A 15,647-nucleotide genomic window follows, 5' to 3' on the forward strand; every position below is an offset into this window, starting at 1 on the left:
TCCCTTCATGATAATCTCCATCACTACCATGGCAGGAATTGCATATCCTACTACATGATCTATTGGAGATGCACCCTCTTTCCTCAAGCTAGGCATTCTGAAACAAGAGCATCCATCAGCTAACTGTGTCTACTCATATTTCAGGCTGACCCAGAAACACAATATGGGGGTCAGAAGTTACACTGATGACCATTATGTATTAATTTAAATCTCTTTATACATTGTTAGTGCTTTACTTTAAAATTAGACTTAGGTGGTTTTCTATCTATAAGGAGTTGTTGCTAAAAAGTATTATTTTTAAGGACTTACCTGTAAATCTGTTTGGAAGGGGAAAAGGGTTAGTTGGCTGCTGCTTTGTTTCCCAGGCTTGCTGACTAAGGAGTTAGACAAAGGCCAGTACCAGCAGAAGGAAAACAGAAAGACCTGGCCCTTTTGAAAGCATGGGCCACTAAATCATCACCCGAGCAGCAATGTGAAGCTGCACTGTTTGCCACACTGCTGTTTATATCTATAGACTAAAATCCTGGATTAGACATTTTAAAAGTGCAGTGTCAGTAGTGTGTGATATACATTGTACCTACGTTACTCAATTCAGACATGATTATATCAGGGGGAGTAGTAACCCAGCAAATACATTCTCCATTACAAAGAACTGAAACAAAGAGTAATAAATGTTTTGCAGGGTGCTTTTCACTAAGCCTCTTTCAAGTGCTAACTATATTGATTGCTGTGAGGAGGTAGAAGCTGAACTAGTTGTTTTGTCTTCAAATACTGATTAAAATGGACTCACCTATACCATGCCAACCACACCTTACATTGCTTCCTGTAGATCCCTGCTCTGTGGAAGCACTGAAATTGCTTCACTGATAATATAAGGCTAAAAAGTCTAGACTGCAAATCAGGATGAAATTCAGGTGCTTAAGCATCAGTACGATGTCCAGATGCCTCTTTTAGACATCACCTGACCTCCAGCCCCACTCCAGAATAGCAATGGTCTCTTTAAATCCTGTGTTATATCCGGTAGTTCTATATGGATGCTTCAGATTGAAGGCATTTAGGGCATTTAAATTAGCACTTTATACTGGTGTTTAGAGACCCCCATTACTTTCTTATGTTAGTGTTATAAACAGATCATATAAAATCTATCACATACACTTCAAATATTATGGGAACCTGATCTGTCTTTCAGCTGACTCTAGGTAATTAAATCTATTCTCTCCAACTCTCAGGGATGTTTGTTTCTGCATTCTTTCACAAAACCGTGGTAGGAGTAGGTAGCTTTTGAGATAGGCCTTGTGTTGGATGTGGACTTTTGGGGAATGCTTTATGAAGAAATTATCTTCCTGCTGAAAACCTGATCATAAAGTTCCTGTCACACACAGTGGTGGTTAATTAAAAGGATTAGTAGGCCATGCATCTTTTACCACTGCAGAAGCAATGTATTTGAAAAATATGTTATTGCTAATTAGTTTTCATCAATCTTGACCACAAGTAATCAGGTCCTCACCCACTTTTTAAACTTAGAAGCAGAAAACCTCATAGGAATTTAAGTAAAAATAGGAAAATACAGAAATTTTTTACAAAAGAAGAGAATTTTGGGGAACTCTAAAAGTATGTAAGTTCAGTAGGCCTAGGGCATCAGTGAGTAGCATAGTGATATTATATGGTTTATATAATCCATTGTTCTTGAATTCCTTAAAATAATAACTATGATCTATAATATTTATATAGAACTTTTCATCTTTGAAATATGCTAATTAATCCTCAGAAGATTGCTAATTAATCCTCAGAACAGTAATAGGTATAATTAAAAATAGAAGATGAGTTCAATTTTTTGATACTTTCTTTGAAGTTATGATAGGGTTGTTGGAAGATACGGAATCAGATTGGGAAGAGATGTGTTTCAGATATGTCACCAACATAAATATGATAGTGGAAAAATATGAGAGTAAATCAATTTGTGAGGGGATATTAGAAGAGAGAGAAGCAAGTGGATATCAGCATGCCTGTGGGGAAAAGAGGAACAGATGGCATACAGAATCACAGAATGGTTGAGATCCCTACCTCTGGAGATCATCTGGTCCAACCCTCCTGCTCAAGCAGGGCCACCTACAGCCAGTTTGCCAAGGACCATGTCCATGTGGCTTTTGAGTATCTCCAAGGATGGAGACTCCACCACCTGTCTGAGCAGTCTATTCCAGTGCTTAGTTATCCTCACAGTGAACAAGTTTCCTTGCATTCAGACGGAAGCTCCCATGTTTCAGTGTGTGCCCGTTACCTCTTGTCCTGTCATTGAGTATCACCGATAAGAGACTGGTTCCTTCTTTACACCTTCACTGTAGATATTTTTACTCATTGATGAGATCCCCCCGAGTCTTGTCTTCTCCAGGCTGAACAGTGTCAGATCTCCCCGCCTTTCCTCATAGGAGAGATGCTTCAGTTCCTTAGTGCCCCTTCACTGGACTCTATCCAGTATATCCATGTCTCTCTTGTACCGAGGAGCCCAGAACTGGGCACAGCACTCCAGGTGTGGCCTCACCAGTGCTGAATAGAGGGAAAAATCACTTCACTCCACCTGCTGCCAATACTTTTGTCTAATGCAGCCCAGGATACTTTAGGCCTTCTTTAACCACAAGGGCACATTGCTGGCTCGTGTTCAACTGAGTGTTAACCAGGGCCCTCCACAAGACCTTTTCTGGAGACTTGCTTCCCAACTGGTCAGCCCCCAGCATGTACTGGTGCATGGGGTTGTTCCTCCCCAGGCGTAGTACTTGGCACTTCCCCTTGCTGAATTTCATGAGGTTCCTGTCAACCTGTTTCTCCAGCCTGTCAAGGTCCGTCCGGACGTGGCAGCATGACCCTCGGGTGTATTGGCCACTCCTCCCAGTTGTGTATCATTGGCATCCTTGCTCAGTGTACACTCTGCCCCATCACCCAGATCACTAAGGAAGATGTTGAACAGGATTCGGCCCATTACTGGCCCCTGGGGTAGAATGGAGATGTTAACTGAATTGTTTAGAAACTCTAAAAACCGTAAGATCTGGCCTTTGCTGTTGAAAGCAGCTGATAGAGTCTCATAGTCTTGACCAGGTAAAGGTTATTTATGACCTTCAGTTCTTCCTCTGTTATGTTTTGATTTTTACCTTTTCCACATCCCTTCATCTCCACTTTTCCCAACATGCATCCCCCAGATTCCTGCTTTTCCCAGCCCCTGTCATTCTGCCTGCCTCAAGCTTGTGCTTCATTGTTCTGTATGTTATTTGACAGGTCGTCATTCAGTCAATAAGTATTGATAAACCAAACAAAAAGCCACATATAAGTTTAATATTGCTTTTGTACTAAAAGTGTTTTGTATTTTGTATTTTTAGACACAACCCGACCTCCAAAGAAAGATGAAGAAAATGGGAAAAATTACTACTTTGTATCTCATGACCAAATGATGCAGGATATATCAAACAATGAATATTTGGAATATGGCAGCCATGAGGATGCAATGTATGGGACAAAACTGGAAACAATACGAAAGATCCATGAGCAGGGACTAATTGCAATACTTGATGTAGAGCCTCAGGTAACTAATTAGACGTATAGGAAAGTGGGACTCATCACAAATTGTTCAACCTTATTTTATTGAGATATATTTATTTTTATTGATTGCACACTAGATAAGTAATGCATACAGTAATGTGGAACAAAACTCCCTGGAACACCAAGGTATCAGTCTGTAAAGTGGAATTCTAATAATCATCTTGTTAGAAGAAATAGAGCAAAAACAAATTCATCATTTAGTTTGGTATGCAACCACTGTAGCTTGAAAAATCTACTTTCCATGAAACGTTTTACTGTATTAGCTTCATGTCCAGTGAAATGTATCAAAACAAGTTATTTTCATTGCCTGCCAGGAGTAATGTTTCGCTATTTTCAAAAATTTTTCTTTGCTGCTATATTAGAGTGTAATCTTGTTCCTAACAGACTCTTGGCTCCATAACACTATTGAGCATGGTCAGAAGCTTTTGGGGTCAATCACCGATATTGGTCCTATTTGCACAATGACCAGATCAGTGTTGTTACTTTATAAACTCCTTTCTGTGTTGCGGTGTTACACTTTACAGAGGAGGGCAGGAAGGAAAAAATTATAGGTTGTTCATCCATTATATTAAATCTTCAGTGGAAAACTCAATACATTTCCTTTGAAACATCCATGTAGTCATGACTTCCAGTTCACAGGGATGTGTTTTGGTAAGTGGAACAACATGAATATGGGCAAACATGATGTTTATATTATTCTAGCGGATTTAAGGAAATGGGAGGAAACAGTGTTATCTGTTTAAATTTGCTGCCATCTTTCTTCTTTGTGAATGGATTCAAGAAGTTCAAATTCTTTCAGAATTTCATAACAGAAAAAAGATACCTGACTAAATTATTTAGGACAGTTCACATAGTATGCCAGTGTGATGCTGTTCTGAAAAATAAAAAAACACACTTAAAGGTTTCAGGGAGAGCAGTATTTATAGTTAGTTCAAATGGAAATGGAACAGCTGTTGAAAGCAAACTCGCTTGATAAACCTTTTCAACTTGCATTATTCAGAAGCATTACAATTCTCAGAAGCCATTTTAATCTTTACTGGAATATATTTACATATCATAACAGCCACCTTTGCTACAGTTCCTCCAGCACGTGTCTAGCGAACCTCTTTCTTAACCAGTACCCTTATGCATCCATCTCAGCTCAATAAGGACAGCCTGTTTGTGAACTTATTCCTAGTTATCTTATACCACTTGCCAGTTTTCCCTTGGGTACTCTTAGTTATGTGAGTTTTCTTGACTTTCACGTATCGGGTATATCTCTTATTTGGAGGAGGTTGGCAAAGATTATATATATAGGTGGGTTTGAAGCAGGGGAGATTAAAACCTCTTTAGCTTGGAATAAGAGTGGATTGTGGGTTGGTGTTTCTGGGGTTTTTTTCTTAATAAAAAACTTCGGAGAAGACAGGAAGTGGAAGGAGCAAAAAAAGACTGACCTTTAATAGTCTTGCTTTATCTTGTCTATCCATTTGAGTTCAGCTGAGGTGTGTTTACTTGATGTTCTGCAATTCAGTCGAGCTGGAATCTGTACCAAAGTTTCACGTATGGCAGTTCTGTGTGTTACTCAGTAAATTATGACTAAGTCAACTTTTTAATGAAAACTCTTTTCTTTTGCATAGACTTGGTTCAGGGGATTGGTGCTGCATGTACTGAATTAGTGTTACGCTCACTTTACGAACACTTCACTGTGCTTACTTTTTAAAAACTTTGAACCCCTCACATCACATTTTCATTTGTTTCAGAAAATAGTAATAAAAAACCGTTAGTAGGTAGAAAAAGTCAGACAAAAATGATACTCTAATCAATATTTATTCTAAAATACAGTTGGCTCCTTCCCCTGTTTATGGCATGACTGATTTTTTTACCTGGTGTTAATCATTCAGTTTAAATGCAGACAGAATTCTGCACTCTGAGAATGTATGGGAAGAGCCTCTCTGAAGATGCTAAAGCTTTCATTGTCATGAAAACTCACTTTAATTAAGGATAGATACACAGTTTGACCACCAAAAATGTAAAATAATGCAAAAAGTGAAGTGTCTGTATTACTAAGGTCTTGACTCCAGATCAGTTAAAAACAAATACCAGTGGTGGCAAATCTTGATTTTGTATCTTTTGCTTGTGTGACTTACCTTATTTCACGTTGATTGTTGGGAGATTCTTCTAAAGTATCTGATTTTTTTTCACCTAGGCATTGAAGGTCCTGAGAACTGCAGAGTTTGCTCCTTTTGTTGTTTTTATTGCTGCACCTACTATTACCCCAGGCATTAATGAGGTATGACGTGTTGCAATCTAATGTCTTATCAGACACAGCATTAAGGATGAGATTCAGATATGCAGATAAGACTCTTTAATTGTTTCTTTGTAAATGGAGAGGCAGAAAGACAGTTGTATGGTAGCATTAAGTTGATCGAGATGTATTAATTGGTTATTAACTGATTTTTCTAATTGAAACTATGAACTACAAGTTGGAGGATCCATATGATATATTCTAAAAATACATCTTTTGTTTCGTTCCCTATTTCCAAACCCTCAGCAGATCATTAGCACAATTACTCAATTACAAGTTGCAATGCTAGCACTAGGTTACAGCTAGCCTGAACTGAAGAAATGGGTGTGTGTGACTGTGCGGTCATTCCACCTTTATCTTTAGTATTTTTTCTATACAGCAAATTATATCAGAAATAGACCCATTAATTTCAAAGACTGTTCTCTAAGAATTTGGAGCTTTGGCTAAGTGGGTAATTGCTTGTGGAATAATGTTAAGTGTTCATGCAGGTCTACATTCTGAATTTCCTACTTAGTTTTTATAGAGTATCTGCTCTGCAGATTGCTACTGATTTCAAAGATGGTATCAAGCAATTCTGGATTTAGCTCACAACAGGGCAGACAGTATTTATACACTTTATCTGCTCAGCCTTTTTGAAACCATATTAAGGTATTTAATCAATTGGATTTGACCATGAATCTGTTCCAAATCTCCTAGATGCCTCCTTGGTCACGCAAAAATAGTCAGAAGCCCTGTCTCTACAGCCTGTTTCTATAGAAATGTAATTACAGTATCAAAAGTATGAAACTATGATATTACTGCAGAGGCTTGCAGGAAAATAAGGAACAAGACAAACATATGTAAATGCAAATACCCTGAATGATTATGGAAATAGCAAGTGAAGACTGAAACATACTGGCCTTGAGCTGCAGTTATACTGGCAGCAGAGGCATTCTACTAGTTCGCTGTTGCTGAAGGGAGCGATTAACTTGCTTCTGGGACATGTACTGCCAGTCTGCACTCACTATGGCACTTACCAGATCTTTTAATAAGCTACTTTAGCTCTAAATTGGATTTTTGTCAGTTTTCAAGCAGCTCACATAGGCTCTGACAAGCACCAATGCCAACCAGAACAAGTAGTGAAACCATATAGCCAGGAAGAGAGATGGGATGGAGATGAAGTATCTTTTAGATCTTTTAAGTTTCACAGCAGTAAGTGATGTCATTTCACTGTGTCTTATGGACCCATACCCTAACTGGTAAACGTCACAAGCGTACAGACGAAGATCTCTCAGAGCATCACAATTTACAGTGTTAGTGAAGTGACAGTTTGTCTAACTGCTGGTGTTGGCATACGCTGTAAATCAGTACAATCTTGAGAAAATGCTAGTGTTTTGTATTCTATACTGAATTTGCCTTTGTGCAGGCAAATGGGATGGCATCACTTAAAAATAATTAGAATCATTCTTAGGATGTGGCAAGCAAGCATTGTGCTTGCAGCAGCACTCAGGCAGCCAAGTACCCTGTGTAATTATGTAATTGCCTGGGTTTGTTGCCTCCATACCTGTGTCTCAGCTCCCAAATAGTCTTCCTTGGCCTCACTCATCTGCCAGTGGTATTTAACTTTTAATCTTCCAGCTGTAGGCTATAATGCAGAGACATCTGGGACAGTTCATATGAGGGAGAAAATGTTTTCCCGTGGTACGCTGGGATGAGGACAGAAATGTAGTTTTTATAGCAGCAGTGGGGAAGTATTTGTTCATGCCAAAGAAATATTAGTAGAAGTACCGTATTGTAAATACTTGCATTTGTGCTGTAAGACTATGTCTTTATTTTATGCTCTTGTGACTGAAGTCTCTGTGCATGGAGGGTTTCACTCAGGCACTTGATCACTGAACTTCACTTTTAAAGTGTGCTAATTTCTGAATCAATTAAACTTAAGGAAAGGGAGGGGCAGGAAATAGTAACAGCAACAGACTTTACTCGAATACAGGATCCTATTTTCAAAGGTTTATTGGGCTGCATGAAGGGAGATACACAAATCGTCTGTGTGTTAGCAACCTGCGAGGCAGCAAAGGGTGGAGTGTGTGTTTCATATTTCCCCTTCATTCTTCCTTTTGAAAAAGTTCATTTGCGTAATGAATATCCCTTTCTGTTTATCCTCGTATCCTGCTTTTTTTATTTTACTTAACGCTTTTTGAGACACTTCTGTAAATGACTCTCCTTTTTTCCTCCCTTATGTTTTCTTAAATTTCATCTTTGCTTTTCTTTTCATTTTCCTGCATTCGTACTAATTGTACATAGCTGCCAAAATGGTGCAGAAAATTGCCTGTAAGTACCAGCTAGGGGCTGACAAGGTAGTCCTGGTTATTTCAGTAGTTCTAGAATGTAGATATGCTCGTTCCCGTTCAACATTACTTTCACCATTGGAATAAAAATTTAATGTAATAATGACTTCAGATGTCTGCACCAAAATTATCTGCTAGTAAAAAGAAACTAGAGCGCAAAATTTCTACTCTTACAGCTGAACATCTGAACTTCGTGATAAAATCAGTGCAGAGGCCTGATCTTAAAAGTGTCTCTCTTGAGACACTTTAGCCTATTGTGGACCACACAAACTATCTCAATAATCGAGGACCACACAGCAAGAGTTAGGAGACAAAATATTACACGTTCCAACTGAGTATAGCAGTGCACTATGAGCAATTCCGCAAAATGCAAAACCAATTTACATCATATAGGAAATCTCCCAGAGCGTACCCACCTGTCTAATCACAAGGGAAACTTAAATCAGATTATTGCTGTGCTAAAACAGAGAGAGGAGAGAGCATATCAGGAAACGTGGGAGTAGTTCCTCTTTCCTCCAGCTGTTTTCCACCTCCCAATGCCCAGACAGCAGCAGAGGAGTTGACAGGCTCCACTTTTTTGATCTAGATCTTTATTGAGATGTGTAAATAGTCACTGAGCCAAATTCTTCTGGATTTTAGCTATGCTTCCTCCCTTCCTACAGCCAAACAATAAAAGGAATTTTTCTTCAGAAGTTTGCAGTCTGACAGCTGTTTAAACTGAGGAGAATTTCTGTCAGAGCAAAATTGTCAAAGGCCTGGATGGTGTGTATACATTGTTCACAGCCTTAGGAGGGAGTATTAGTAATTTTTTAGGCTGTGCTTTGACTGTCACAAGTGGCAGCTATTGTCTTTATCTACTTTAAGGCCAAAAAACCCAGCCTTCAGAGACCAAAAGTATCACTGGCAGCTGTTATGCACATGGGAGAGATTTCATGAGTAAAAGTCATGTTTCACTCCTTCCTGTCCCAGCTATGGTGGAGAAGGAGAGAAGATTAGGAAAGTGAACTGAATTCTAGTGATGGGAAAGAAAAAGTCTGTTCCCGTAGTGAACGCGCTGCAACTAGACCTGTGTAAAATGCATATTGCAGAGAGCTGAGGGAAGAAGGAAAGACAGATGTTCTGCTCCTAAATGTGAAATGACTGAAGTTGTGCCCATTCATTTGTCTGGCTGCGGGTACCTGAACATTTTGATAAATATCCTTTTTCTTGACACTATTGAGAGCCCAACTGCTAGAGAGATCTTCGAGAATGAGCTGGGATGTTCACTATTCAAACTTTAATTAAGAAATCTTAGAGAAATGGAGAGGAACTTCCTACAGCAAAAATTTTGAGGAAGTGGGAATTTTGGTATTTAAGACTTATAGACACAGAAGAAACACTTGGCCAAGTCTGGCATGGTTTTGAATGTACAAATAGATACTCTTATCAGAAAAACAGGTGAAATCTGGTCAGTCAAGAACTGTAAGCTTTTTTCTTTTTGCAGAGCTTGAGAAGGTTTGAATGTATTTGAAAACTGCTCCAGTGGCCTGTCCCAGACTTATTACTGCCCCTAAAATTATATGATAGAAATAATGTTTTACATTTCCAACAGGCTAAGAAATTAGATATTCCAAAATACACTTTGATCCCAGTAAAGTTGGCTTTAGGAGAAGCTAAGTCAGGAAAACATTAAAATTTAATGAATTTTTGAAACACTTAGTTTTGTGACATCTATGTGTACAAGGTAAATATTAGCATTCATACTTCTCTGCCTACCATTGTTTGTTTTAAGATGAGATAGATCTAAGGTTTTCAGATTTTTATTGTCAGTCACAGTAAGATAGATGCTTTACTGAGAAAAATTTATTCTTATACTTGTAGGTAAAGATGACACTTGGGAAATCTGAATAGCATTTAAAAAGCTAAATATGACTTAACAGTTCTAAGGCCTCACGGGGGTTTTTCAGGTACTATTAGCTTTGTGACATGAGATTAAAACTTTTAAAGGTGCGATATGATTTTGGTAAGACTGGCTGTAAATATAAAATTAACCTTTAGCTAGAGATGTTTAAATCACTGAAAATATTCTGCTTGGCAAGTATGAATTCTTTTCGTTTGTAGGTTAATTTAAGCAGAAAAGTTTATATCCTCTGCTGATATGAATTGATGTCTCTTTTGGAATCTATGAGAAGTTGACAGTTTACCTAACAAAGATTTTGGCTTAAAGACACTGGGCCATTTGAAATGCTCCACAAAAATATTTAATATTAGTATTGATCCATATTGCCCAATTTGTTAATAGCATAAATTAAATTTGCATGCACTGGTGTTTTCTGTGGAAGTTCTAGATGCATAATGGTTCATACAAGGAGCATCCCTTGTGCAGAAGCACGTGAGGAATATTTGTCTAACTTTGAATGAAATTTGTAGTGATTATCAAGTGAAGGCGACATCCCCCCTTCATTTGAGGCTGCAGCTTCAGGGGAGAAGTAGAACTGTAACTTTGGTACAGAACTTCTCCAGAAGTGGCTGGTTTTGTTGCTACAGGGAAGGAGAACTGTCTCAGCACAGATTCTTCCCTACAGAGGACCTGAAAGCCACTGTTCTACAGCAACTTGTCACCATCATTACAAATACTTGGGAAGTTTAAACAGAAAAAAAGGGGAGGAAAGGAGTCTCTTACTAGCTGGGTAAAGGGGAGGAAAGGAGTCTCTTACTAGCTGGATAAAATTCTGTTCCCAGAATAATTTCCTGTGAAAACAGCTATCGGTACTGTGCCTGTATTTCCTGCAGCCTAAAACTCTTGTCATGATAAAGTGTATCCCAGTTGACTGATAATTAGGGTGACCCTATAGATAGATACTACAGAGCAGTAGGAGTCTATAGTGTTCATGTGTAATTTTGCCCCATCTCCACCCCAAATCTGTGGGACAGGAAGGACTTGATTACTTTCCTGTGGCTATTTCAAGGTTCCTGAAAGCAGCCAGTTACTATTTTTTAATTTCTACGGGAATTTGCAGGAAGGGTATCCAAACTTGTAATTGCTGCAGAGCCCTAGAAAGAAGAGCCTTTTGCAATCCTGCTCTCTCAGAAGGGCAGACCTCGCTAACCAAGCCTGTCGCTGTGGCGTTGCTGGCTGTGCAGAGTCCCGCAGCACACCCGCAAAGTGGGATGCACTTGGTTCTGTAAGGACATTTGGCACAAAGCCATGGAGAGCATCAGCCTGCTGTGGCTGGCCCTTCTGGAGGGTGGGCTGCATGGCTCATCTTCAGGAGCTCACACTCGGAGATGCTGGAAATGCTCTGAAACGGGAACTACAGGGTAACGCGGAATGAGAACTTCCTTGTCAGTAAATGGGTAGACCCAGAGGACTGAACCAAAGGAAGTAGACCCAGAAGACTGAAATCATTACCAAATCCAGCAACAGCTGATCCCTGACAATATGCCCTCTCCTGTTTCTCATGTTCTTACCTGGCCGTAGGCCCAATAGCTCGTATTTGTGCACTTCGTACGTTTTATTCGTATATGGTCTCTGTTGCTCATGTCTGTACTGCTTTTCTAAGCTTCCATCCTCTGCCTTGCCTTTTATTGCTAGGCTTGTGTTTTGTCTCAAGTAATGTCAATAACTGAGCGCTGTTTGAGTGTCAGCTTCAAGAGAGAAATTGTGCCAGTTCTCCTCTGTGGTTTCCATAGATTTAGGTGGGGGATCTAAACTGCCTGGGCCTCCCCAAGGCCTGTTTTTTGCCCTTTTCCTTCTCTATAAGCAATGGTTAGAAATCCGTTGTAGAAGAGTACAAAAGGATCCAACTTCTCTCTCTCCCATTTTCTTTTCTGACTGCTGAACAGGATGAATCTCTTCAGCGCCTGCAGAAGGAGTCTGAAATCTTACAGAGAACATATGCACACTACTTTGACCTAACAATTATCAACAATGAAATTGATGAAACTATCAGGCACCTGGAGGAAGCCATCGAGCTTGTGTGTACAGCCTCACAGTGGGTCCCGGTCTCCTGGGTCTACTAGACCGATCACGAGAGAATTGAGGAAAAAAAATTAAAAATTAAAAATCTGTCATTACTGGGAACCACCTCATACATGGAAAACCTCTTCGTTATTGACCTTGTATCAACAGGTCTTGGCCCCTAGAGACTACCTAGATGTAGTGTGACCTAAAATATAATTATTGTCATGTCCGAATAGATAGGAGGAGGGGGAAAAAAATTAAATGCTAATTTAAAGAGACAGTATCTTTTTTTAATCATTTCTCCTCAACTTTAATAAAATGTATCTTTAAATATATGTATTATTCAGTCCTTTGGAATGTTATATTTTTGGAAATCATAGCTTTTTATTTCAAGGGCCCCTAAAAACTGCACAAAATAGATGCTGCTTTCTATAATCTATTTTAATAGTAATAATAATATGATTCTGTTACCTTACCTTGGGGGTGGAACACTACATTCTTTTTAGAGTCTGATTTTATGGATTGGAATACTTTGCTTTCCTTTATTTATTTGAAGTAATTAGTCTAGTGGTTACGAAACAAATTCATTAATTTTAAAGGCCTTTTTTTGCTTTTTTTTTCCTAGGATAGTGTTTTTAAGTACTTTTGTGTAACATCCAGATAATGTGATACTGTCTCTTTGAAGAACTCTGTAAAACTTTTAGAAATTTGAAATTGGGTCTTGACTCTTAATGCATGTGGACAGTCGCAAGCGTTCATGCCGTTGGTGTATCTGTGTTGATAAAACCTGTAATCTACAGCAAAGTACATTCCGTTCATGGGAACACGTACCCAAGGGAATAAAGTAAAATATTATTCTGACTGAGTTGTAAACCTATGCACATCCCTTGCATTTTGGGCAACTTTATAAAAAAAAAAAAAAACCAAACTGATTTTTATTAATAATAATCATGTAGTGAAATGTGTTTGTAATTTTGTCTCAATTTAATTTGTTGTAAGGTGGGAGGGGGCAATTACTGGTTTCACCATTTCAGATCTGTGTTGTCTGAGAGTATTAACGTTTTAATTAAGTTTAAGCAAAGAAATGCTGATTTTTAATATGTATGTAATTGTTTAAAAATGCACACATTTTAAAAGAAAATACTGTGCAATGAAGAAACCAGTTTAGGCACTGCGATAAACTGACTATTCCAAAAGACTCATCTACAACAGCCCTGTAAATTCCTTTAAAAATGGTAATTGACTCTACAGTCTGACCAATTTTTTTTATTTTAAATATACTTCCTTTTATGTGTTCAACAATTAAATGCTTTTGGGTCCTTCATTTCATTGCAGGGAGTTTCAAGAACAAATCAGTGACTCATGCAGTGAGAAAAGGTTTCTTAAAGCCAGTTAAGGGAAGGCCCTTGTGGGGGCACAGCCTGTCATCAGTTCCAGGGCTCTGCTCCGCCTGTACCAGCACACATTCAACTAATTTAGAATTAGAGCAGAGCCAAGTAAGAAAATCTAACCACATGCTGATCTGCTGTTTTGTTTTCCTTCTTCATGGTCTCGCTGGCCCAGGTGGTTTGCATTTCATTCTGAAAACAGTTAACAGAAGCAAGCATTGCCACCTCTTTTTAGGTGTCAGAAATACAGTGTTCCTTCAAGCCCTTTATTTTCAAAGCTTAGTTGGCTGTGCTGTTGTATAGTATGAAGTTTAGTGTTTAGATTAAAATGATACAGTATTCTCAAAGGATTTATCCTCAGAGTTGAACCGTCAGCTGTGACTGATCCATGGGCTGTTCCAGTTGTTTGGGACCACTGCACATGTAATCAGAAAAGGTTCTCACATGCAAACCTTTACCATAGGGGTAACTATGATGAAGTACATAGGTTGCTGGTTCTCTCCTGCCTACTCCTACTGCAAGTCGGACAGTCAAATCTCTATTCTTCTAAAATCCTTAGGTGAAATCTAGGCCCAGCTAGCCAGGTCAGGCAAGGAGTTTATTTCCTGCAGCAGTCACAGCAGAGCAGCCTGCACCCAGCAGTGCAGGAGGGAGAGTGATCCACCTGTGGAACCCACTTACACTTACAGCTGGAATCACAGTTGTGTGACTGCAACCCAGTCCCTTGAGTTTGTAGTTTGTGGAGTGCTGGAAACAAACTGATGAGAAACTATCTGTGTGGGCCTCGCGAAAGCAAGCCAGCAAGTAGAGGGAACCTATCAGAGTAATAGTAGCTGCTCATCTTGTTTTGAATTTAGTCCCTGAACAGGGGGATAGGTGTGAACTATTGAGTAAGAGGTGATTTTTCAAGTAGCCGTGCCGTGTTATTTTAGTTCTAGATGAACCCTAGCAGGTGTTGTGTAGATCAGCTGTTGCAGCAGCAGTATTACACACCAGCTGAGCGCATCAGAGGGGCAAGTTCATTCTCCCTCAGAACTACCTCTTTTCCCAGTAAAGCACAAAGATGGGAAGACCTACCAAAACTCAAGCAGTGGAGTGTTTCTGATGTTAGAAGTACAAACTACTTCTCTGATAAGCATTGGTGTCTGACTTCAGTGACACATTCTTCATCTCAAATGTTTATGACATTAAACAGGTAAAGTAATTTTGATAATTTGGGTCTAGTCCACCATAAATGTTTTGACTACACACTTTTGACTCAATGTGAATTTCTTGGAGTTTCTGTGTATCCAGCCTGTAAGGAAAGAAAACTCAAGGCCCATGAGGGTACTTCTGCCTTATGTAGATGACAGTAAGTAGTGATTTAATGTAACTAATAGGCTTTTCTTAAATGGTCCTACCATTCAGTTAATACTACACAGTAGAAAGACTAACTTGGAGAGTTTTGTTTCTTTTATTCTCACTGTATAGCCTTTTATCGAGAGACAAAAACTGTAAAGCCCATCAGTCAGCATACTGTCCTGCCTCCTCTTTACCACAGACTGTTTTCCTTGTAGGAGCCTTCAGTAGCAAAAGATTAACTTGGAAACCCCCCTAGGCTTTAAGTACAGCTGAACCACACAGCCCAGTGAGCTCCATGAAGCAGTTTCAGCACAGTCCCAGGAAACACAGAGCAAGCCCAGGACTCCTCGGTCTGCCCGATCCACACCTCCTGCCCTGCCCAAACCCTTCTGGTGCATCTGGTATTTGTGTGGTACGTAGAGGGCAAAAGGCTGCCGTAAATTCAGCTGGAAGCTTCACTTGCATAGGGAAGACTCATGCAGGTGCAGAGCTAATATTAATGATTTTTTTTCTTTCAATCTCCAACTGGAGAAGGGTCATCCTAGTACTGTAAATATCACTGCATAATTTAGAGTGCCTCTTGGACTTCTCTAAATTTATGCTGAATGTGACCTCAGAAATAGCCCTGGGATTGGGAAGAAACAAATATTTCTGTTTGCCCCTTTTATACTTTATTTTTGTACAGGGGCTCATAGATTTGTAAAGAAAACTTGATCTTACCAGTATGCTGCCTCTCAGTCTGACTGATGCCTGTGATTTCAAGGTGTTAAGTTGGT

At 39.2% G+C, this 15,647-nt stretch overlaps 1 protein-coding gene and 1 long non-coding RNA gene across 17 annotated transcripts in view; one reads left to right on the forward strand and one right to left on the reverse strand.

The window, feature by feature from the left end:
• Window positions 1–13,449, forward strand: part of CASK (calcium/calmodulin dependent serine protein kinase) — a 226,511-nt gene extending 213,062 nt beyond the window's left edge. For 9 of the 16 annotated variants that reach the window (XM_056329530.1, XM_056329528.1, XM_056329535.1 and 6 more), the window contains 3 exons: window positions 3,369–3,571; window positions 5,774–5,857; window positions 12,025–13,449. In XM_056329530.1, the coding sequence (XP_056185505.1) occupies window positions 3,369–3,571; window positions 5,774–5,857; window positions 12,025–12,201 (464 nt within the window). In that variant the 3' untranslated portion in view covers window positions 12,202–13,449. Of the gene's footprint in view, window positions 1–3,368; window positions 3,572–5,773; window positions 5,858–8,155; window positions 8,183–12,024 lie in introns of all 16 variants that reach the window. The other 7 variants (XM_056329526.1, XM_056329525.1, XM_056329529.1 and 4 more) reach the window with 1 other exon arrangement.
• On the reverse strand, window positions 12,710–14,264 carry LOC130145071 (uncharacterized). Its single transcript, XR_008820361.1, has 2 exons — window positions 14,208–14,264; window positions 12,710–13,581 (listed from the first exon to the last, which is right to left on the reverse strand). It is a non-coding gene; the product is annotated as an uncharacterized LOC130145071 (long non-coding RNA).
• Between the last annotated feature and the right edge of the window lie 1,383 nt (window positions 14,265–15,647).

Source organism: Falco biarmicus, chromosome 2, assembly GCF_023638135.1.
Source record: "Falco biarmicus isolate bFalBia1 chromosome 2, bFalBia1.pri, whole genome shotgun sequence".
Taxonomy (NCBI): Eukaryota; Metazoa; Chordata; class Aves; order Falconiformes; family Falconidae; genus Falco; species Falco biarmicus.